General features: G+C 35.9%; 1 protein-coding gene and 1 long non-coding RNA gene across 6 annotated transcripts in view; one reads left to right on the forward strand and one right to left on the reverse strand.

Moving 5' to 3' along the window:
- Positions 1-26,200, forward strand: part of atcayb (ATCAY kinesin light chain interacting caytaxin b) — a 52,714-nt gene that overhangs the window by 18,984 nt on the left and 7,530 nt on the right. For all 4 annotated transcript variants that reach the window (XR_012395114.1, XM_021468311.3, XM_068214906.2 and 1 more), the window contains 7 exons: positions 3,347-3,449; positions 4,284-4,415; positions 5,475-5,561; positions 10,885-10,983; positions 14,978-15,013; positions 17,385-17,414; positions 23,113-23,159. Coding sequence is in view for 3 of the 4 variants with exons in the window: in XM_021468311.3 (XP_021323986.2) it covers positions 3,347-3,449; positions 4,284-4,415; positions 5,475-5,561; positions 10,885-10,983; positions 14,978-15,013; positions 17,385-17,414; positions 23,113-23,146 (521 nt within the window). In the remaining variant the exon portion in view is untranslated. The remainder of the gene's footprint in view (positions 1-3,346; positions 3,450-4,283; positions 4,416-5,474; positions 5,562-10,884; positions 10,984-14,977; positions 15,014-17,384; positions 17,415-23,112; positions 23,160-26,200) is intronic.
- LOC137488294 (uncharacterized) overlaps positions 1-26,200 on the reverse strand; it is a 56,375-nt gene that overhangs the window by 4,392 nt on the left and 25,783 nt on the right. The window contains exon 3 of one of the 2 annotated variants that reach the window (XR_012395151.1): positions 3,309-3,447. This is a non-coding gene — a long non-coding RNA (uncharacterized lncRNA). Of the gene's footprint in view, positions 1-2,067; positions 3,448-26,200 lie in introns of those variants that run through there. The other variant, XR_011007292.2, reaches the window with a different exon arrangement.

Here is a 26,200-nt window from a genome sequence, read left to right on the forward strand (position 1 = left end):
TAAGCATGTACACAAAGTAGAGGATGACACGGGAGTGAATTCTCAGTCCTGTCCCGTCCCACTCCCACAGAAAGAAATCTTGTCCTGTCCCACTCCCAGACCAAAGTTTAAAATATAATCCTGTCCCATCCCGCTCCTTGTAAAATGACTCCCACTCTCACCCCGCTCCTGTTTAAAATGACTCCTGTACCGCTCCCATATATATATATATATATATATATATATATATATATATATATATATATATATATATATATATATATTAGCGCTGTCAAAATTAACGCGTTAACGCATGTGATTAATTTTAAATAATTAACGCGTAAAAATATAATAAATAATTAACGCAGTTTCAGGTTTTTTTTTACTTCCTGTTGTGGTGGACGTGTGTTCAACATGCCATAAATGTGGATAAGACCAGGGAAGCACATTTTGAAGGCAAGTTCCAGTATAAAACAATTAGTCGCATCACCAGGCTCTCCAGAGTTTCATGCAATTTCGGGTGTTTCATTTTTAATTTTCGACATCTGTTGTAAGTTGATACCGCATGGCGAACAGAAAGAAAATCCTCCGCATTTCGTGACTCGGTGTTCCTTTAAGGTAATAAAATCACTGCTTAGGCTACACGGTAGAATTTTAATAAGAGTATAATCTTAATCATATTAAAAATGGAGTATCAGAAAGTCTTTGGTGAAGTCGCGAGCTGTCAAAGACAGGGCATTACTCTGCCTTTCAGCATGAGCCCTCCAAGTTTAGCGTGTTTCCTCAGGAAGCCAGGACCTTGATGGTTTATTGTGGGTTTGTTGTTTACATGAAGAAATCTGTGTTACAAGTTAAACAAAAATTCTATTAAACAATTATATTTTGAATTTAAATATTTTTTGTCTTGCGTTTACATTAATTTTACATTTAAATAGCTAAAATTACAAGCTTCAGTATTTTAAATGCGATTAATCGAGATGAATTTTTTTTAAAAAGGTGCGATTAGTTAGTTAATTTTTTTTAATCGATTGACAGCACTAATATAGATAGATTTTCTGGAGATCAGTTCTAGTTAGTTAAAACAGTAAATAGTTCACACCCTGTCTACAGTTGTTTAATAAACCTATTTTACTCATTTATTGAAAAGTTTTTTAATTAAAAAGGTTAAAGGGGTGGTCCACTACGATATCATATGTTAAACTTCAGTTGATGTGTAATGTAGCTGTGTGAACATAAACAGCATCTCTGAATGTAAAATGCTCCAAGTTCAATGCAAAGGGAGACCTTGGTTTTTACAGAGTTCGCTTAGCAAAGCCTACAATAAACGAACTTTGGAGACTACAAAAAAAAAAAACATCCGGGCCTGTGAGATCACAAACATACTTTTACCGTACACACAAACTGCGCAGCTGAGGGTCGTGGCCAGAGGCGCTGTAATGTTACAGCAGAGGGAGAAAATGCCGTGTAAACGCTGCTATTTCCACAGAGCTTCTCTGTTTCTGTATTTGGGCTTCCAAAGGACATGACACAGACAGGAGTGCTTACAGTTCAATATTAATTATGTTACAGAGAATCATAAAATATATAGCAAGCATTTGACAAAGCACAGCTTCCAGAATCTCTCCTAGTTCATAGCTGGATTTGATTAAAATCTCCTTAAAAGAGGAGCTCCAACAAGCAGAAGCTGTGAACTCTGAGCCACAACCTGTAAGTGTTTTTATTTGTTAAAATTGATCATGACATGTACAGTGTCTAGTGTTAACAGTATGCTGTAGCAAACATGTAAACAACGGGAAATGCTGTTTGGCACCGCTAACGATTTAGCTACAAATTCATATTTATCAGTCAAACTGCTGTAAACACACACACACACTTCACCAGCACGTGCAGCGTCTCTATATAGGCAGCTTTTCCATGCGTTTTACATCTCAGATAATGAACTCGCAAAAGATATGTGAACGATTCATATTACTTACACATGCATATTCCAATATATGTGAAAGACGTCGTGTAACGTGTTGAGTTAAAAAAAATACAGTAGAGCTAACTCATGTAGCAGCAGAAAAATCAATCAAGGCTCACACAGGTCGCATCCCACATCTCGTTCTTTATTCTTTTTTTAACAATGTCACTGTATATTACAGAAAATAACTTAATCCGAGCATCAAAGAAAAATAAAAATCATTCCCGCGCACATACATTTCTCCTGTTACATGCGTCTACAGACAGTTCATACACACACACACACACACACACAGGCACACACAATGGCGATCTCTCTTACAGGAGCCGCACCCCATTTTCACTTGTTACAGACATTTGTCTGATGTTATTTTAGAGAGCGGGCATGAGGTTGACTGACTGTTTACACAGCAGAAAAGTGCATGCTTGTAGGGCGTGACGTGGAGCCGATTTGCGAATCACAGCACATTATGATAGATAACCAATCAAAGTCAATAGAGGGCGGGCCTTTCAGAGGAACTAGGAAATATATTAGCAGAGTAGCTGTATATAATCAAAGTATTATATATGAAATAATATATATGTGATTTTCTTCAAGTGAAACATGAGCACACATTGCTGTGCATCTTATAAACACAACCAAGCCTTAAAATTACATTCGGGACCACCCCTTTAACAATTTTCATCCAATATGCTCTTGTATAATGAGAGAGAGAAATGCAGCATGCATAATTTAAACTTATTAATTAAACATTAAAACATTGAAAAACAATCAAATAAGCAGAAACAAAAGTTGTACACACATACATGCGCATATATACAGTTGAAGTCAGAATTATTTGCCGCCCCTTTGAGTTTTTTTCTTTTCTTTTTTAAATATTTCCCAAATGATGATTAACAGAGCAAGGAAATTTTCACAGTATGTCTGATAATATTTTCTCTTTTGGAGAAAGTCTTATTTGTTTTATTTCAGCTTGAATAAAAGCAGTTTTTAATTTTTTAAACACCATTTTAAGGACAAAATTATCAGCACCTTTAAGCAATTTTTTTCTCGATAGTCTACAGAAAAAAACCATCGTTATACAATAACTTGCCTAATTACCCTAACCTGCCTAGTTACCCTAATTAACCCAGTTAGGCCTTTAAATGTCACTTTACGCTGAATACTAGTATCTTGAAGACTATCTAGTCAAATATTATTTACTGTCATCATGGCAAAGAAAAAATAAATCAGTTATTAGGAAATGAGTTATTAAAACTATCATGATTAGAAATGTGTTGAAAAAAATCAAGTTAGAATTCAGCTGTATATATAAAATCCAAGGTCATTTGTATAGAAACAGAAAGGGATAAATGAACATATTGACCTTGACTTTCAGTCCCGCCAACTCTCTTGTGTTGACAGGTTATTATGGTGAAGGACTGAACGCCATCATTGTGTTTGCGGCCTGTTACCTGCCTGACAGCGGCTGCGCAGACTACAACTACATCATGGAGAATCTCTTCCTGTAAGACACAAACACAACAGTTTATTTATGTAGCCAAAGTAAAGCAGTGTGCTGAGCATTTACACTCAAATAACACAGACTAATGTGTCTTGAAGAGGCCGGAAGTGAACAAAGATACCTTTAAAAACATAATAATTAATTAATTCATTTTCCTTCGGCTTAGTTCTTTATTTATCAGGGGTCGCCACAGTGGAATGAACCGCCAACTGTTCCAGCTTATGTTTCACCGAGCGGATGCCCTTCCAGCTGCAATTCAGTACTGGGAAACACCCATACACACTCATTCACACACACACACACACATTCATACACTATAGCCCTATTCCCCGATTCCCCTATAGCGCATGTGTTTGGACTGTGGGGGAAACCAGAGCACCCTCCACACAGAAATGTCAACTGCTCCAGCTGGGACTCAAACCAGCGACCTTCTTGCTGAGAGGCGACAGTAAGAGAGCCACCTTCCTGCAGATTTCAGTTGCAACCCATATCAAACACACCTGCCTGTAATTATCACGTGGTGTTCAGGTCCTAATTAATTGGTTCAGGTGTGTTTGATATGGGTAGCAACTGAAATCTGCAGGAGGGTGGCTCTCCAGGAACAGGGTTGGCCACCCCTGTACTAAAGTCACACTAATGCCAATTTCACAAAATCAAATGTAATTGTTTGAAAGCATTGACTGAGACAGTTTTGAATGTTTTTGCAGTACTGTAAAACACAAGCCTACACAAAAAAATGTAAATATAATTATGACAATTACGGTAAAAATACTCATGGTTGACATTTGCATGGAATTGCTCGTCTTTATTTTGAGTTGTATTACTGTATGTGTGCAGGTATGTGATCAGTAGTTTGGAGGCGCTGGTTGCTGAGGACTATATGATCATCTATCTGAATGGAGCCACGCCGCGCAGGAGAATGCCAGGCATCAGCTGGTTAAAGAGATGCTACCAGATGATCGAAAGACGGTACAAACGCACACACACACACACACACACACACACACACACACACACACACACACACACACACACACACACGCGTTTGTTTTTGTGAAAAGTGGGTACATTACATAGGTTTCCATTCATTTTATACTGTTCAAACCATATATTGAATTGCTCTCATCCCACCCCACCCCTAAACACAACCATCACAGGAGACTGCAGCTTTACTCTCTGATTAAACTCATCCTGTGGGATTTATAAGCTTTTTGAAAAATGAGGACGTCACCAATGTTCTCATATTTCACCTCCTTTTTGTAATACCTGTGTATTTATACCCATGTCATTATACAGATTTGTGTCCTGATATGTCACTAAAACACGTACACACACACACACACACAAATGCATAAGCAACACTGAGACAGAGCTGATTCTTCATTAAAGGACGCCTATTATGCAAAAATCACTTTTATACAGGGTTTAAACAGTCAGCAGTGTGTGAATATAAGCAGCTTCTAATGGTAAAAGTGCATTAATTCTCGTTTTTTATTTTCAGACTTGATTAAAACAGTCTGCAGAAACACTTTGATTGACATTATCACTTTTTATGTGTCATCAAAGGGGGAAAGCCCCGCCCACTGGTGACCATTTCTCTCTCATTAGCATAGGATGTCAGTCTTGTTTTTGAATCTGCCACTATACTGACACACAGGCATTTGTAGCTCCGACCTCTTTTGAAAAGAGCTCAATCTCAGTTGAATTTAAAGCAACAGTCACCAAAACACCAAAATTAGAATTCAAGGCTAAAAGGGGCAGATATTTTTTGTGTGATATTTTAAGCTGAAGCGTCACACACACACTCTAGACACATCAGAGATATATATATATATATATATTACATCTTGCAAAAAGGGGCATAATAGGTCACCTTTATATTAAATACAATTTGAATGATGTCATTGGTAATTAATAGGGATTTATTTAACTCTGGACCCAAGAAATTGTTTTTGGTATGGAATTTGACAATTATTGTATTAAGGTGATGACATTGAGATTGAGTTTCTTTATTCTGTGATCCTCCAGGTTAAGGAAGAATCTGAAATGTCTGATCATTGCACATCCTACCTGGTTCATCCGCACCGTTCTGGCAATCTCACGGCCATTCGTCAAGTAAGACAACAGCAAATGTGTATTATCATAATCACATAGACTGTATACAGGACACTGGGAGACAAATACTGCAATCATTCAGATTTACCCATGCTCTTTGGGGACCCCAGACAACCAAAATATAATTTTTTTTTTTAAATAAAAGTAATTTCACTTGGTCAACAAATGTTTCTACTCTACATTTGTGCAGCTTTGGGTTGATTTAAATATGTACAGTCAATCCCGAAATTATTCATACCCCTGGCAAATTCAAATGTAGTGTATATATTTTATTTATGTATTTTTGGTAACACTTTAGTTGAAGTGACCATTCACAGTATTTACTACTGGCTTTTTATCTTTTTATTATTAAGATAACTGTTTATTAGCACTTATAAAGTACAGTACGACCTCTTCACATCCCTAATCCTAGCCAATACCTAAACCCAGCTACTATCTTAATAGCTATTAGTAAGCACTTAATTAGTAGTTTATTAAGCTAAAAGTCCTAGTTAATGGTTTGTTAATAGTGTAAATCAGGGCTACTCAATTGCCGGCCCGCGGGCCAAACCCGGCCCCCGGGGCAGTTTGTTACGGCCCTCCAAATACTGTGACAAGACATCAAAAATAAATTTAGTTCAGTTGAAAAACGGCAGCTATAGTTATGAAGCACCGTGCGTCTGTTCAATACAAGGCGGCTGCAGAGGCTGCGCATATCATAGTCACCATAAGTGAGTGGTGCGGGCAGCCGAAAACATTTGGACATGTTTTGTAGAAAATGCCTTTTGTACTATGCACTGTAATCATTAATAGGGATGCAACAATTAGCTGATTTCACTATTAACTGCGCTTTAATTCGTCACAGTTAATTAATCGTAAAGGCTTCTCTAAGCCGCATTTCTGTTGCGCGGAAAAGTTATGACAAGTTGCCAACTTTGCGCTTGTTTAATGTTCCAAATATGTACACCAGGACTACTACGCATGAGAGTACCGGATTAACTATAGCAGTGACCGTTCCTATATCTTGTCTTTTCCGCTTGCAAGATTGTTATTTCTAATGTAAGAATGACATTACGCGTGCAAAAGCGGAGCAACGCACTTCCATCTTTCCAAGTGCACATAGTACAAAACATCTCATGGTAAGTTGTGCGTGCCTTTCAGTGCAATGCAAACAAAAGATATGATAGGCGAGTTATTATTAAAATGATTATGCATGCATGAACGCAGATGATAACAACAGTTAATCTAAATAGCTACTTCCCTAATATAAAGCTTGAATTTACATTAGCCGTGATAACCGTAAAACTATCATTATTCTTCAGACTATATAATGGTACAACCAGTGTCTATAATGTTGCATCTCTAATTGCTCTGCTGTTCAAAACATAACATATGAATGTGTCTGAATGTAGAAGAAGCCTACTGAAGCAATGCACTGCTTTTGTTGTGCGAAATACAACATTTGAATGTTTGTAAAAAAAAAATTTTAAAAGTCAATTGGACAATGCAGTTGTTTTAAAATACAATATAGTAACATTTTAATGTAGAAAAAGCCAACGTGGGTGTCTTTATGAGCACAAATACAGCATATGGGTGCTTATATGTACAGTAGTTGTGTCATCACTCATACAGAAGTCATTATATATATATATATATATATATATATATATATATATATATATATATATATATATATATATATAATATATATTTTTAAAATATATATATTATAAGAGGCAGTGGCGCAGTAGGTAGTGCTGTCGCCTCACAGCAAGAGGGTCGCTGGTTCGAGCCTCGGCTTAGTTGGCGTTTCTGTGTGGAGTTTGCATGTTCTCCCTGCCTTCGCGTGGGTTTCGTCCGGGTGCTCCGGTTTCCCCCACAGTCCAAAGACATGCGGATGCGGTGCAGGTGAATTGGGTAGGCTAAATTGTCCGTAGTGTATGAGTGTGTGTGTGAATGTGTGTGTGTGGATGATTTCCAGAGATGGGTTGCGGCTGGAAGGGCATCCGCTGCGTTAAAACTTGCTGGATAAGTTGGCGGTTCATTCCGCTGTGGCGACCTCGGATTAATAAAGGGACTAAGCCGACAAGAAAATGAATGAATGAATATATATTATACAAAAACAGGTTTTAATGTAAAATTCACTAGGATAATATGGATAATTTGATATGGTTTAGTGTTTTTGTTCCCTAATCTAAAGTCTAATATCATCCTTTTCACCAGTAGATGGCTGCAGAGCTCCACTATTTGCTATTTGACAAACTTAGGATTGTTTTCAAGTTTTCTTTTAGGTTGGATTAATATCTATACAGAAATCATAATTATAGCAATAAAAATGACTTTTCCTCTGAAGACTGAACTAAAGTTATGTGATTTTGTTTCTTATATTAATGATATATTTTGTTCATTTTCTAAGGGGGTCTACAGAGATATGATTCAAATGTGTAGATCTAGAAAGTGTACTCTTTCCACCACTGGATTTAACTTTATTCATTTTCTTTTTGGCTTAGTCCCTTTATTAATCTGGGGTCGCCACAGCAGAATGAACCGCCAACTTATCCAGCATATGTTTTACACAGTGGATGTCCTTCCAACCACAGCCCAGTACTGAGAAACACCCAAAAACACACACACACACACACACACACACACACACACACACACACACACACACACACACACACACACACACACACACACACTACAGCCAATTTAGTTCATCCAATTCCCCTATAGCGCATGTGTTTGGACCAGAAGCGGACTGGGACTAAAAATCAGCCCTGGCATTGTAGCCACACCAGCCCACATTACCACACCGACACAGCCCCACCCAAGGACACGCACATTCACTACCTATATTGGTGTACAGATGGTAAAATTATGTAAGCAGTACCTATTTAAGAGATATTTAAACATTTAATGTATGTGACTGGAACAAAAACAACCCATTACATGCAATTATGTCATTCATTTTCTTTTCGGCTTAGTCCCTTTATTAATCTGGGAATCGCCAACTTATCTAGCATATGTTTTACAGTGGATGCCTTCAAAGCTGCAACCCAGTACTGGGTTACCCAATTCCCAATTGGCCTACCCAATTCACCTATAGCATGTGTTTGGCCTTGTGAAGGAAACCAGAAGGAAACCCACACGAACATGCAAACTCCACACAGAAACACCAACTGACTCAGATGAGGCTCAAACCAGCGACTTTCTTGCTGTGAGGTGACAGCACTACCTACTACTACACTACCTACGCCACTGCACTGCCCCATTTCGAGACTAGTTTAGTAACTTTTATGTATTTGGCAATGTCTGACTTGACTGCCTTTCCCTTTTTATGGTCTATCTCTGACAATTAGCTTGTGTTGCACTTACTGTTTGTTTGACATTCTTGTCAGATTTTGATTACGTCTGCGTAACCTCAGATTGGGTCGGCCCATCTCGAAACCAGCCGGTTGTTGCCGATTGAGCCAATCCTTAACATTTACTATTATTCTTACTATTATCACCATCATCATCATAATATTCACATCTCGCAAGAGATAAAAGCTGCCTACATTTAATAAACAATACATATGAAAAAAAAAATTTAAAAATAGCTGACCGGCCCACATTTAAAAGATGGTCCAGCCCTTCTGGCATTTGCCAGAATTGCCAGATGGCCACTCCGCCCCTGGTTTGGACTGTGGGGGAAACCGGAGCACCCGGACGAAACCCACGCCAACACAAGAACATACAAACTCCACACAGAATAGGCAACTGGCCCAGCAAGGACTCGAACCAGCGACCTTTCTTGCTGTGAGGCGACAGTGCTGACCACTGAGCCACCATGCAGAACCAAATGTATTCATTTTTTGGTTTGTTGGAAGAGTGCCACTTCTACAAATGTCTGTTTATTGTTTCTGATTTTAACGACCCCAAAGATCAGGAGTGTGATTTTTTTTACAATAAGATAAATGCAAGATATAATTAGAATTTGTAGATCTAACATGTAATTTACTCCTGTGATCATTAGTCTTAAAGGGCCATGAAACCCCCTCGTTTCAGCAGGGTGTTTTCACACCTCTACTTTGGAAAAAGTCAGAAAAGTGGGCGTGTCCAGCTCTGTTTAGGGGGGAGTGTCGGAGGAACTAAAGTGGGATGGTGTGGGAGTGTCTTTTTGTGCACGCGCGAGTTTCAGAGTCAAAATACACACCCACACAGACAGGAGAAAGTGACTGTGTTTAACCTACAGGGACATCTGTAGTCGAATTATTTGCCAAATTATTAAATGTTGGACTTTAACTGCAGTTTGGCTCTTTCATTCAGGGAATTCATTCATGTCTCTCGCGACAAACGAGATATTTGATTCGAGGAACTGCTGCAAGCGTGTATTTTTCATGCAATGTTTGATACCGCACGGCGAATGAGAGAAAAAAAACTCTGCATTTCCCAGAAACTTACATGCACACGGCAGGTAGCGTCAGAAAGCCGCGTGTGTTATTCCGGTCACAAAATGCGGTGCTAACATTTCTGCACTCAGTGCAATAGTTGACTTAATTCGATACGAACAAACTGAATAAACAAAGAGCACTGGTCGCTCACCAAATCTGTAGAGACAGGACAATCACCAGCAACTAGAGCCGCGTCTTTATTAAGAGGAGACTACAAGCAAATCCAGATTTCAGCGTTTGCAGATGAGAACAGCTCTCAGGTAAACAATGTTCCTCCTTAGACACGTAAGTTATTGTTGTCGAGCGTCGCGTACACTGTTAATCCACACGTGATCCAGATAAGCTCTCACAGAGAGAAAATGAAAACGAAACTTAATGGCAGCAAACTATAAAAGCAACACTTCACGCTTGTTTTGCCAACACAACGTGGCGTCTTTGTGGTGTAAACACGGTGACAATAATGAATATTAATGAAGTAGCACAATAGAGCGCGCTGATTGGTTTGACCCAAGCCTTACTCATGCATTAATGCATCACACTGTAAGACGTAATAAGACACACTCTGGCACAGACGTCCAGTCTGCACGCTGGAATACAGGCTATTATGTCATGACCGTGACGCAGCTTCAAAAATTCGTTTCAAACAGGAAGTACAAATTTGCTTGAAATAACGCAAAAACAACCAATTTACACTTTTTAGTGAAATATAGGTGTCCTAATAGTGTTTTTAGCAGTGTGGGACACATATATGACTGTCAACAGCTCAAAAATTGTGTTTTGGTGTTTCGTGACCCTTTAAGTGTCACGTGATCCTTCAGAAATCTTTGTAATATGCTTCTGAGTCTGACTGCCGGTGTAAACAGCTCTGGTGCTTTGTTGAAGGTGTTTTTAATCTTTCCTCTCTGCAGTGTGAAGTTCATGGATAAGATCCGTTATGTGCAGAGTCTGCAGGAGCTGGCTCAGATTGTTCCTATGGAGCATGTGCAGATACCCGAGTGTGTTTTGCAGTAAGTCAACTTCACCAGCAGGAGGAGCACAGGCACACACACACACACAGATGTACCAAAACATACAGTTGAAATCTGAATTATTTGCCCGCCTGAATTATTATTATTCACCCCACAATTTGTGTTAACCGGAGAAAAGATTTTTCTCTAGTTTTTTTTCTACACATTTCTAAACATAATAGTTTTAATAACTAAATTCTAATAACTGATTTATTTTGTCTTTGCCATGATGGCATTACATAATGTTTGACTAGTTTTTTTTTTTATTAAGATACTTTGTGACATTTAAAGGCTTAACTAGGTGAATTAGGCAAGTTAGCTCAATTAGACTATCTAACACAAATATTGCTTATGGGAGCTAATAATATTGACCTTAAAATGGTTAAAGAAGTAATAGTTGTAGTAGTAGTAGTCATTGTAATAGTAGTGGTGTAGTAATAGGTTGTAGCTGTTTAAGTAGTAGTAGTTGTTGTAGTAACAGTAGTTGTTGTAGTAGTATCAGTAGTAGTAGACGTTGTAGTAGGAGAAGATATTGTGATAGTAGTAGTCATTGTAATAGTATCAGTAGTGGTAGACGTTGTTGTAGTAGTATCAGTAGTGGTAGACGTTGTTGTTGTTGTAGTAGTATCAGTAGTGGTAGACGTTGTTGTTGTAGTAGTATCAGTAGTTGTAGACATTGTAGTAGTAGTACATATTGTAATAGTAGTAGTCATTGTCGTAGTATCAGTAGTGGTAGATGTTGAAGTAGTAGTATCAGTAGTAGTAGAAGTTGTTGTAGTAGTATCAATAGTTTTAGACATTGTAGTAGTAGTAGTCGTTAAAGTAGTAGTAGTAGTAGTTGTAATAATAATAATAATTATTATTATTATTATTATTATTATTATTATTGTTATTAAAAAATGGTTTAAATAAAATTCACAAATTTTATTCTAGCTAAAATAAAACAAATAAAACTTTCTCCAGAAGAAAGAAAATTATATGAAATACTATTATAAATGTCTTGCTTTGTTAAACAATATTTGGAAAATATATAAAAAAAGAACAATTAATTCAAAGGAGGGCGAATAATTTTGACTTCAGCTGTAAGTGTTTTGTTGTTGTTGTTGTTGTTGTTGTTGTTGTTGTTGTTGTACCAACACATACATGTGCCATGAGAAGATGATTCTTCTTCAAAACTGAATTGAATTATTGAAAATTGTATTATGATACCCTGAATTCAGACTACATTGCAAGTTAATTATCTATAAATAAATAAAAAATCTGGAATATTTTTACTTAGAATGATGAAGTAGATAGTTTTGAAACATTAAACTAAAATCTATTTGGTAACACTTTACTTTATAAGACTGTCATTAAACCTTTATAATCAATTAATGTAAATGAGATTTTGTGCATGCTTATAACAACCGTCGTTAAGTGTCGTTCGGTCAGTTATGTCATTTTAAATGCAAAGTTGACATTGTTTGTTATGACAACTTGACATAAACAAATACGCCACAACTTTATTTTAGTCTTTGTCATGACAACTTGACGACACCAAGGCAACAAAACTTGCCATAAATCTGTCATAAACAGCCCTTCAAGTAATGTGTTACCAAATAGCTATACAGTGCAGAAAATGAGTATTGAACATGTCATGTTTTTTTCCTGGCAGTAATATTTCTAAAGGAGCTGTTGACATGGGATTGAAGCAGATTTTGGTAAAAACCCAAACAATACAAACATAAAAATAAAACAAAACAAAAGAAGGAGTTCTGTGTGATAACAATGGAATGACAGAAGGAGAAAGCGCTGAACTACTGAAACATTTTTAATACTTTATATAAAGTGTTTTTTGGTGTTGCAGCTTAAAACCGCCTCTCATATGGAGAATGAGGTCTCATGCATTGCTCAGGTGTGAGTTTCTCTCAGGCTTCAACAGAATGTCTAAATCTTGATGATTCTGTGGGTCTCGTCTATATCAGATCTGAGCTTTATCTTGTATTGTCTATTGGATTGGAGTCAGGTGATTGGCTGGGCCATTCTACAGCTTGATTGTCTTTCTCTGAAAGCATCTGAGAGTCTCCTTGGCTGTGTTTTGGATCATTGTCTTGCTGAAATGTCCACCCTGGGTTCATCTTCATCCTCCTGCTGATGTAGATGTTGGACTGAAGCAGCTGATACTCAATTTTATACTGAGGAAGGGCAGAGGGTTGCTGAGGAACTACTGAGAGATTTCAGCTGCTGTCTGGGCTTTCAATGCCTTTCTACACCTCCGTTTCTTCATGTGTTCAATACTTTTTCTCCTGCGTCATTACATGCAGAACTTCATTTGTAAACTAATTAGATTGTTTTCTTTGCAAATATGGATTTCTTTGGTTTTTAACAACATCCGCGGACAATTTCAAATCAACGGCACCTTTAGAAATATGTTGACATGTTCAATACTTATTTTCCCCACTGTGTGTGTATGTCTGTTTTGTTTTGGGTTTAGGGAAGTGGGTGATTAGGTCAATTGTTGCTTTTGAAAACACTATTAGTTGGGTTTAGGGAAGGTGGTGGGCGTTTCAATTGGTGCTTTTGAAAACACTGTTGGTTGGGTTTAGGGGAGGAGGTGGGCGGGTCAATCTGTGCTTTTGAAAACACAATTTGTTGGGTTTTGGGAAGGTGGTGGGTGGGTCAATCGGTGCTTTTGAAAACACTATTGGTTGGGTTTAGTGGAGAGGGTGGGCCGATCAATCTGTGCTATTGAAAACACTATTTGTTGGGTTTTGGGAAGGTGGTGGGCGGGTGAGTCGGTGCTTTTAAAAAGACTTTTGGTTTGGTTTGGGGGGGGGGGGGGGGGGGGGCGGATTAATCAGTGCTTTTGAAAACACTATTGTATGGGTTTAGGGAAGGGGGTGGGCGGGTCAATCAGTGTTTTTTAAAAAAACAATATTGGTTGGGTTTAGGGGAGGGGTGGGCGGGACAATCGGTGCTTTTGAAAACACTATTGGTTGGGTTGAAGGGAGGGGGTGGGCCAGTCAATCTGTGCGATTGAAAACACTATTGGTTGGGTTTATGGAAGGTGGTGGGCGGGTCAGTTGCTTTTAAAAACACTTTTGGTTTGGTTTAGGGGAGAGGGGGTAGGCGGGTCAATCGGTGCTTTTGAAAACACTATTGGTTGGGTTTAGGGGACAGGGTGGGCGGGTCAATCGGTGCTTTTGAAAACACTTTTGGTTTGGTTTAGGGAAGGAGGAGGGTTGGTCAGTCAGTCGACAGCGGCCTATGGTGAATTTACACAAGGACAGCATGCGTGAATGTAATTTGAGATCAGAAAAAGCCTACATGGTGGTCTCTAATGGATTTATGAAAAAAAAATCTGCAAAAAAAATAAATAAATCACGTATTTGGTGCTCTCCAGAAATGTATATAGGGGTATGTTTTCAGAATGAGCCTGGGATGATTGATTCTTTTAAAAATATTTCCCAAATGATGTTTAACAGTATTCATCATGGTATTTCCTAAAATACTTTATTAAGAAAGTCTTATTTCATTTCATTTGGCTGGAATAAAAGCATTTTTACCCTTTTGAAAAAAAAAATTATGGTCCAAATTGTTAGCCCTCTTAGGAAATTATTCTTTTTAGGATTGGCTACAGAAAAAAAAACTCTGTCAAATAACTTGCCTAATTAACCCAGTAAAATGTCACTTTAAGCTGAATACCTGCAAAACATGTAGTGAAATATTATATGCTGTCATCATGGCAAAGAGAAAATAAATTAGCTAGAAGCATTTTAAATATCTTTTAAAATTGTGTTGAAATAATCTTCTCTGATAAACGTGAGAAATGTTTGACAAAAATCATTTTGTCTTCAAGTGTACATATTACACAACCTGCATACTCAAAATATTATGAACACAATCTACACACTGGTGGATTTGCTTGCGCTGAAGCGGTTGTGTTTCAGAAATGCACAGTGTTTGTAATGCGACAGTGTGAGAACAGAGTGTGTGTCTTCTCTTCTTTCTGCAGATTCGACGAGGAGCGAATCAAAGTGCAGAGAGAAAGGTAAAACTGCAGGGGTTTGTGGGATAGCATGAGGAAATAGTGCATCTCAAGTTTACACTCTGGCCTTTACATGATTTAGATGTTAAACAAGCCAGAGCGGGGCGGTGTCTCTTACACACTGGACTATAACACACACATACAGCTTGATGATTAATATAATGAGATTTCTATATATATACTGGCAACTGTGTTTAAATGCATATATGTATGTGGGTCAAAGATGAAAAAAGGGTTTTGTCCATCATCAAAACAATTTAAGTATGTTAAAAATCGAAATATTTTTCATGCATTAAATCTTTTTGTTTTTTAATGTGTATATACTGTACACTGACCAGCCACTTTATTAAGTACACCTTACTAGTACTGGGTTGGACCCCCTTTTGCCTTCAGAAATGCCTTAATCCTTCGTAGCAAAGATTCAAAAAGGTACTGGAAATATTCCTCAGAGATTTTGCTCCATATTGACATGATAGCATCACGCAGTTGCTGCATATTTGTTGGCTGCACATCCATAATGGCAATCTCCCATTCCGCCACATCCCAAAGGTGCTCTATTGGATTGAGATCTGGTGACTGTGGAGGCCATTTGAGTACAGTGAACTCATTCAAGAAACCAGTCTGAGATGATTCACGCCTTATGACATGAAAATCCCAGTAGATCAGCAGTTTCTGAAGTATTCAGACCAGCCAGTCTGGCACCAACAACCATGCCACATTCGAAGTCACTTAAATCACCGTTCCTTCCCATTCTGAATGGAAAGGAAAACCTCTGGGTTTGAACTGCAGCAGATCGTCTTGACAATGTCTGCATGCCTAAATGCATTGAGTTGCTGCCATGTGATTGGCTGATTAGAATTTTTTGTTAACGAGCAGTTGAACAAGTGTACCTAATAAAGTGGCCGGTGAATGTATAGATGAATGTATAGAAAGCAGTCAGTAAATCAGCATACTATCATCTCAAAAATATAGCAAGAATCAGATGCTTTGTTTCTAGTGAAGATTTAGAAAAACGTGTTCATGCTTTTATCAGCAGCAGGGTGGATTAATGTAATGGACTCCTCACTGGTCTTCCTAAAAAGACAGTCAGACAGTTGCAGCTCATCCAGAACGCTGCGGCCAGAATTCTGACCAGAACCAGAAAATCAGAGCACATCACACCTGTCCTCAGGTCTTTACACTTTCTGCCAGTTACATTCAGAATAGATTTTAAAGTATTATTACTGGTCTATAAATCACTAAATGGCCTAGGACCTAAATACATCACAGATATGCTCACTGAATACAAACCTTACAGATCACTCAGATCTTTAGGATCATATAAACTAGAAGTTCCAAGAGTTCAGTCAAAGCAGGGTGAATCGGCTTTTAGCCACTATGCCCCTCGCTGCTGGAATCAGCTTCCAGAAATGATCAGATGTGCTCCAACATTAGGCACATTCAAATCAAGACTGAAAACACATCTGTTTAGCTGTGCCTTGAATGTGCCTTGAATGTGCTACTGAATGAGCACTGTGCTGCGTCCGACAGATTGCACTATCATGTTTTTCTCTTCTTCTTCATTCTTTCATATCACATTTTACCTGTTTTTATGTTTTGTTTTGTTTTTACGCATTTTTATTATTTGTTTTTATTTTTATTTTACTTGTTTCTTTTATTATTGTTTATGTAAAGCACTTTGAATTGCCATTGTGTATGAAATGTGCTATATAAATAAACTTGCCTTGCCTTGCCTTGCCTAGTTATACACGTACAGTTGAAATTATTCGCCCTCCTGTGAATTTTATTTTCGTTAAATATTTCCCAAATGATGTTTAACAGAGCAAGGATTTTTTTTACAGTATTTCCTATATTATTTTTTTCTTCTGGAGAAAGTCTTGCTTGTTTTATTTTGGCTAGAATAAAAGCAGTTTTTAATTATTTTAAAGCCATTTTAAGGTCAATATTATTAGCCCCATTAAGCAATATTTGTTTTGGATTGTCTACAGAAAAGAACACCACTGCTATACAATGACTTGCCTAATAACCCTGACCTGCCTTATTACCCTAGTTAAGCCTTTAAATGTCACTCTAAGCTAGTATCTTGAAACATATCTAGTCAAATATTATGTGCTGTCATCATGGCAAAGATAAAAGAATTCAGTTATTAGAAAAGAGTTATTAAAACTATTATGTTTAGAAATGTGTTCTGCTCTCTGTTAAATAGAAATTGGGGAAATAAATATACAGGAGGGATAATAATTCTGACTTCAACTGTGTCAATTTAATTGGATGCAGACACAGAAATCTTGTCTAGTATAATATATAGTTGTAGTTTTTTCTTAGACTTTTATAGTGCACTAATGTGTTTTTTCTGTATTATTTTACCTCACAGGACTGAACAAGTGAGCAAGACATCAGAGAGGTGAAACTCTTTACATCTATATATAAACTGAACACTAAAAGTATCTCGTGTCAAAAAGTGAAAGTATTGTTTGGTCCTACCATATCAAACAATTCTGTCTTTTATTTTAGTTAATTATTTGTTTATTTATATTTTACTTTTAATTTGCACACTACTCAAACTATTTAATTTGTCAAAAAGTGAAAACGTCTGCAAATATATGAAAAGTTCAGATGCAAAAGCCGCTAAACGCCACTTCCGCCAAAAATGAGATAATGAATGAGTGAATGCTTTAATTCAATTCCATTTTCAATTCAATTCAGCTTTATTTGTATAGCGCTTTTACAATGTAGATTGTGTCAAAGCAGCTTCACATGAATGGTCATAGTAACTGGATCAGGGTAGTTCAGTTTTTAGTGTTTAGTTCAGTTCAGTTTAGCTCAGTTCAGTGTGATTTAAAATCATTACTGAGAGTTCAAACACTGAAGAGCAAATTCATCATCTTTAGGCACGTAGTACACCATCAACAAATAGATTTGCTTCAAATCATCCAAATCCCAGCATCGGCGCAATCCGAAATAATAGTTTGTTGGCAAAAGCCTCTAAACGCCACTTCCCTTTAACAGCAAAAGCCGATACATCCCGAGAACCAATCAGAAGGTGCAAATCGGACCATATGTTTTCAATGTAGCTGCGCACTGATACGCCGGCTTTATAAGGACACATATTGCGCTTTCAATTTCATTTTTAAAAGACGGAGCCTTTCCGACTATAAGTGAATGGCAAATGAAAACGTCCCTTACCTCAACACTTTATAAGAAAAAGAAAACACTGTACAGTCGTAAGTGTAGCATGCGTTCATAATGTTTTTTTGCGCAGCGACACTACTTTGAATGAGTCTGATTTACTATACATTAAATAGCAACTCATTTCACGAAAGACAAAGAGTTAAGATGTTGGTCATTTATCCCATGTGGATGCTGTGAGGATAAACACAGGACCAAGACCTTAAGTATGGTGAGAATGAATGAATGAATGACAGCTTCTAAAATTGTCTGAGGCATCCCCTTTTTGCCCAGTAGGCCTACCTTGTGTTTTATTTGCTAATTTAAGCTATTTTTAAAAGATAAATAATGTGTATAATAATGTTATTCCAATGTGTATAAATAATGAATAAAACTGGCGGTTCATTCCGCTGTGGTGACCCCAGATTAATAAAGGGACTAAGCTGAAAAGGAAATGAATGAATGTATAAAACTCTACATTATTTGTATTACTTCATATTACGTATACTGCTGATAAGCGTTTTATATTAATGAACATTGCACAGATATTGACGTTTCATAATGTTTTACACTACATTATTTGAATCTATAAAGCTTAGTTTATCATGTTTGAAATGTTTACATTGCTCTGCTTACATTAAATCTAAATCCCAAATGTCAGAAATGACAACAAATTGTTTTGTAGATTTAACTAATGTCAGTTTTAATGTTATTGATTACTGCACTTTACAGATTTCATTTATTCGGTTTCTTTCTGCTTTTTCCCTGGTTTATCACAGTGGAATGAACCGCCACTTACTTGACAGATTTATATATTTTAAATTATTTATTTTTTTTAATTTTAAAATTAAGTTTTATGTTTGGTAAAATAATTTCCAATTGCATCTTTAGTTTAAATGCACAAGTGGATTTAGCTGGTTTTGATGAAAAAAAAATAATGTTTTACCTTGTTAAAAACCAAAGAATTGTCTAAAGTGACATTTTTGAAAAATAGTTATTTTATTTACTAGCTAATAATATTTCCATTACATATAAAATGAAACTTCTGAACCTTATCAGAGTAGCCTGATAGAGAATGCTCATTTACAAGAAAAAAGGTCTGATGATTTAGAGCGTTTTGCATCTGAACTTTTCATTTTGACATCCTACAATATCAAACAATCCTGTCACTTATTTATTTATATTGCACTTGTCCAAAATATTTTGACATCATACCTTACCATAACATATCAAACTATTTATTTAATTTTTTTATTATTATTATTATATTGCACACTAAAAGTATCTCACTTGTCAAAAAAGTATGCAAGTATTTTGACATAATACCAAATCATAAGCTTCTGGCTTTTATTTTATTTTATAATTATTTCTTTATTATTATTATTATTATTATTATTATGATTATTATTATTATTATGTGTTTATTTAGTCCTTTACTTAATAAAAAATGTATTTTATTTCCTATTTTGCACACTAAAAGTATCTCACTTGTCAAAAAAGTATGCAAGTATTTTGACATGCTACCAAATCATAAGCTTCTGGCTTTTATTCTATGTTATGATTATTCTTATATTTAATTCAATTTAATTTAATTTTATTATCTTTTCAAGTTGCACACTAAAAGTATCTCAGTTGTATTTTGACATGCTGCCATATCATAAAATAGTGTTTTTTTTTTTAATTTCTTTTATTTTGTTTTTCTTTTATTTGTTATTTATTTATTATCTATTTATTGTTATTTTATTTATTTCTTTTTCGAATGCACATATGCATTAATTAGTTTCTGAATTCACATTGCTATTTTTGTTATTTCTTACAATTAAAAACAGGTTGAACCATTAAAACATAGACCAAGATATTGAGTAATATAAAAAAAATAGAAAAGTAAATATGGATGCATGCTAACAAGAAATGCACTATTGAGTAAACCCACCGAGCACCTTTGACATTTTCAGCATGATTAATTCTTATCTCGCATACTAATAGACGGATAGTGTGCAAATTGGGAAGCAGCCATCACATAATCTGGCCATGTGTATCTGAGAGATTTAGATTTCAAAGGTTACTGTGTTAAATGCAGACTAATGAGAAAACATCATGCAATGATAGTCTTATAGTACATGTTTCAGTACTTTAAAGTTCACATATTTCCATTTTACTTACTTGTGAATCTTTATTGCCAGTACTTATTCAACACAAATATGCATAATGCAGTCCTGCCATCTAATATGTCCATATTTACAATATTAAAATTTAAAATGAGTCGGATTGTGAAAGTTAAATGCATTGCAAATAGGGCTGCAGGATATTGTAAAAATCCAACATTGCGACATTCGTTATTTTATTTGTTGTCTGTAGGTACTGCTAGTTTCGGTTCAGGATTTGTTTACGTGCCTGAATGTGTGAAGTATCACAAGTAATGTATCAAAATTCCACTGATTTCTTAAAATAAACTTTGCATTTGGGCATAATCCAGCGCAGCTCTTTGATAATGAGATCAAAATATTACTCCTTTCTATGTAGTATTGAATGAACACTATATGTTTGGTCTATTCCTCTTTTTCTACTTTGGAGAAGAGAGAGGACAACAAAGTGTCACTGCTTACTGAAGCTGGCATCTAAATGTTTTGCGTTTTTTCGTAATAGATTAAATAATACTAGTGGTGGTGTTAACGCGAGACTCTTATCGTGAAATATAAAAATATCATCGTTAATCTTTTCTCAAAGTTGGGTTGGGAGCTGGGTCTATTCTACGCAAGCTATGATGACTTTCACCTTGATATTTTAGAGCGGATGTATACCTGACCGGTGAGCCGTCTGACAAAAAAAGTGCCCTTCTGAATCAAATCAGCAGGATGGCCTTCTGGATATTTCACTTACTTCGAAGACACTACTGACTACACTTCAATGGACATCAGTAGTCTAGTTATTTGCCTTAATACACAATAATATAATGAAGGTGTTTACGTAAAATGCTTTCTTGTAAGAGTTTCCTGTAAATTTGGGTGACTTTAACTGCAGTTCGGCAGTTTCACATTCACTCATGAACATTTCATTCATGCCTCCAAACTGGGGTTTTAGATGCAAATAAGGAGTAAGGACTGGTGAGAGTTTGATGGAATTTAATAACGCACACCGAATGGGAAGAAAAAACTTCCACATTTCGTGTTATGTGTGTGTGTGCGGTCCTTTACTGACAGCTGTGTGTGTGGATCTTGTGGGAAAATATGGCGAAAAGTCTTACATGCCGGTAATAGTTTGATTGTGGTGTTTACTTCAATAACACCACTAATATCTGCATACTCCACATGTCTTAATTCCATTTCTGTTTAGTTCAGTTATGACTTTAGTCGGATTAGTTGATAGGTGATCGTTTAATTTATTCATTTATTCCAGTGAATTTAAAGATGAATTTTCAGCTTCAATACTGCACTCTTTACACCCCATTCACATGGGGCGTCAGCATCAACGCTTCCCATTTCACGTCAGGCATTGTCGAACTGCATTGTGAATCCGTCAGTGCCGCTTCAGAAGCGTTTCTCGCTGCAGAAGTTGGGACTAGCTCAACTTTTCAAGCGCCGACGGAAGCATCAGCCAATCAGATCGCTGTATGCAAATACACCAGCTAGACAGTGGCCTATTGCTGACTGAATTTCATAGGCTGATGCTGCTATGACGATCGCCTCAGCCCCAACTTCAGACACACCTTCAGTCAAGCGTTGACGCTGAAGCCCCGTGTGAATGGGGAGTTAGAGTCACATGATCTTTCAGAAATCACTCTATTAGTAATTATTATTGTTGTTATTATTATTCTCATTAGTGTAATAGTAATAAAAGCAATAATGACTGGAGTAATCATTTTATTTAAAGGTACATACAATAACAAAGCAGTTATTTAACATTTTAATAAATATTTAACAATTTAATATTTTTTTTACATTTAATAAATGTCGCCTTAATGAACTGAATAATTTTCTTTAAAAACAATATTAAAAACATTCATAAAACTGATTGCAAACTTTTGAGTATATACAGTTGAATTCAGAATTATTCGCCCCCTTTTGATTTTTATTTTCTTTTTTAAATATTTCCCAAATGATGTTTAACAGAGCAATGACATTTTTACAGTATGTCTAATAATATTTTTTCTTCTGGAGAAAGTCTTATTTGTTTTATTTCGGCAAGAATAAAAGTAGTTATTAATTTTTAAAAAAACATTTTTGGGACAAAATTATTAGCCCCTTTCAGCTATTTTTTTTTCGATAGTCAAAACGATACAGAACAAACCATCATCATACAATAACTTGCCTAATTACCCTTACCTGCCTAGTTAACCTTATTAACCTAGTTAAGCCTTTTAATGTCTTGAAGAATATCTAGTCAAATATTATTTACTGTCATCATGGCAAAGATAAAATAAATCAGTAATTATAAATAAGTTTTTAATACTATTATGCTTAGAAATGTGCTAAAACAATCTTCCCTCCATTAAACAGAAACTAGGGAAAAAAATAAACAGTGGCGCTAATAATACAGGGGGGCTAATAATTCTGACTTCAACTGTATATACTATCAAATTTAGTTACATAACAATTGTATTTTTTTATTGTCAGTTGTATTAAAAAATGTTATGCTGACTAAAATTAAGAGTAGGTATTACAATTATGTTTGGCTTTTGACACATTACTTAAAATACTGTATGTGTCTAAAAAATAGCTATTAACTTTTATTAACTTTTTTTGGGGTGGGGCCAGAGAAAATTTTGGCAGGGCAAGTAAAAATCTGAACCACTGACCCGATCGGGCTAGTTGAAAAAACCCTTAGCATTGAACCCTGTCATCTAATCTGAACATGCATTGGAGAAATTCAAAGAAATGTAAAGTGCATGTTCTGTGTGTGTGACCATGATTGGTGTGTTTTTGTTTTTTTTGCAGGCCGCCCTCAGTGGCTGCGGAGGCCTGTCCCTGACGCATCTCACTGGGTAAGAGTGCGAACGCCTGATGGTAACCATACACGAGTATGTGATGTGCCGTATTTGGGGAACAGCGGGTGGTGTGTGAATGGCGAGAGGGGCGGCATCTAGTCTCGAACAGCGCAACATTTCTGAAGCGTGTTACATAAATCGCATCTGCTGCTCTCATCAGACGCAGAGTTATTTCTGACCAGACGACACATGCTGAAGTCCAGCAGAAGCACAGGCAGTAATGTATACGCATGCTGATATTCAATAATTCAATATATTTTAATAATGAACAAGCATAATGTGAATATAATGAGTACACGCTGGTCCCACTTTATATTAGATGGCCTTAACTACCATGCACTTGCATCAAAAAATAAATGCAGTGTACTTACTGTGGTTATATTGCAGAGCACTTCTAATGCTCTTGAGCTGGGATACAGGTAGGGCTGTCACAATAATCAATATATCAACTTATCATGCAAAACTTGGAGATGACCTGAATGATTTTTGCCATTGCAATATATATTTACAAACTCACAAATAACATTCAAGCCATTTTACAATGACATTTACATTCTACCTCACCAGTGTCAACTTTTATAGACAGACATTTACCTGATAAGACATTTAATAGTATATATAATAGGTCATTTACCTTTTTAACATCAAATTATAGAATCTAAACAACCTTAGTAATGGTAAGTATTTATGGCTATTTGCATTTATTATAATGTTATATAATCATATAATCAGTGGAATAACAATAATAACAATAATATCGATTATCGCAACAATTTCTGTGACAACATATAGCACATAAAATTTGCTTATTGTCGCAGGCCTATATGTAACCCCGCCAGACCTACGCCACCCAACCCGCTCAGAGTTGGTATCAAACCGGTGACCTTCCGCATGGGAGTCGGTTGCTCTACCAAGGAGGCTTTAGATGTCAGAGGATTGAGGTTTACCTGCACAGCACTTACTAGATGGCCTCTATATTAATAGATGGTCGTTACATATATACAAGTCGGGTTAGTGACAAATTCGGGGGTAAGGACAGGTTTAAGGGTGGGTTTAGGTTTAAGGAATGGTCAGCAGTTTAATTACAAATGTAATTACTTAAATGTATTTAATCAATCACAAGTGCATTGTAAAAACAATTATTTACACAATAAGTGCATTCTAATATTATTAATTTCAGTTTAAGTCCATATTACCACTAGCCCTGTCACAATAATCAATATATTGACTTATCGCACAACATATGGACGTGGCCTCAATCATTTTTGGTGATGCAATATATATCACCCCTACATGAAAGCAATTCAAGCACTAACAAATTTTAGCTGATTGATAAAACTTTTGTATTAACATTTGTTATTATTTATTTCAAATATGCATTTTCACATTCTGATTCCAATGCCTAAATATTACATTTGCTAAAATTACTATAAATAAATAAAATATTATAAAATATCAACAGTTTAGGGTCTGTATGATTTTTAAATCTTTTAATATAAGCCTTTCCTGCTCCCTAAGGCTGCATTTATTTAATAAAAAATACAGTACAAATAGTACAATTGTGAAATGTTATTGCACTTTAAAAGAACTGTTCAAAAATAGTTTATCGTTTAATTTAATAATTTATTCCAGTGATTTTAAAGATGATGTGTACATACTGTATATTTTCAATCTGGCATTATATAATGAGTGGCATAAAATGGTCTTAATAGCAATAATATCATTTAGCGCAATATATTTTGGTGCAGTATATATGGCTGCTCGATTTTGGGGAACATCCTAATCATGATTATTTTGGTCATAATTGTAATTTTTACAATTGTAATATTTTTTAAATAAATATTTCCCAACAGAGCAAGGAATTTTAACAGTATTTTCTCTAATATTTTTTTCTTCTGGAGAAAGGCTTATTTGTTTTATTTTGGCTAGAATAAAAGCAGGTTTAAATATTTTGAAACCCATTTTAAAGTCAATATTATTAGCCCCCTTAAGCAATAAATATTTTTGATTGTCTGCAGAAGAAACTACTGTTATACAATGACTTGCCTAATTACCCTAATTAAGCCTTTGAATCGCACTTTGAATCTGAATGCTTGTATTTTGAAAATAGTCTAATATTATGTGCTGTCATCATAGCAAAGATAAGAGAAATCAGTTATTAGAAATGAGTTATTAAAACTATTATGTTCAGAAATAAGTTGAAAAAAACTTCTTTCCATGAAACAGAAATTGGGGAGGAAAAGGGTTGCTAATATTCTGGAGGGCTAATAATTCTGACTTCAACTGCATATATACAGTTATTTTTACCCTGCAAAGGAAAGAGAAATAAATAAAATAGAATTAAAATATGAAACAAACTGTGCTTTACGCATCATCACCCTAAGAAAAACACTTTAGCAACAAAAGTCCTTCAGTCAAGAGCAGTAAGGGATTTTCTCCTTTTGTTGTTTGATTAATTATTAAACAGGCGACAGCAGGAACATCACGCGCTGTCACTTTAATGGTTTCTCTTTCACGTCTTTTGATTCTCAACTCGTATGTTTATTACACAAATGAGGGTTAATATGAATAATCACTAAACACCGCATAATAGTTTTGACAACTATTTGACCATTAAAGCACTCACATGAAGATGACTTTAGATTTGTGCGCTCTGCTCGTCTCAGTGTGCGAATGAGACCGAATGCGCGCCACACACACACACACATAAGCACGCGTCTTTCGCGCTGCTAAGTAAATAATCGTTTATCTCGATTAATGGTTTTTCATAATCGTTAGAAGCTAAAATCAATCGGATTTTCGATTAATTGCACAGCACTAACAGTATATTGTATAGCAAAAAATAGACATTGTGACAAGCCTCATTACCACATATGTAAGTACCGGCACTGGTACTTCAAATTACTGTAAAAAAAAAAAAAAAAAAATATATATATATACTGATGTCTTTTACTGATGTTTTTATTAATGATTTAGAATCTGTATTGGTGTTGTAAATAATGGTGCAATAAATTGTACTTTTTCTGTTATTTTACAGA

This window comes from Danio rerio, chromosome 2, assembly GCF_049306965.1.
Source record: "Danio rerio strain Tuebingen ecotype United States chromosome 2, GRCz12tu, whole genome shotgun sequence".
In the NCBI taxonomy this organism is placed as follows: Eukaryota; Metazoa; Chordata; class Actinopteri; order Cypriniformes; family Danionidae; genus Danio; species Danio rerio.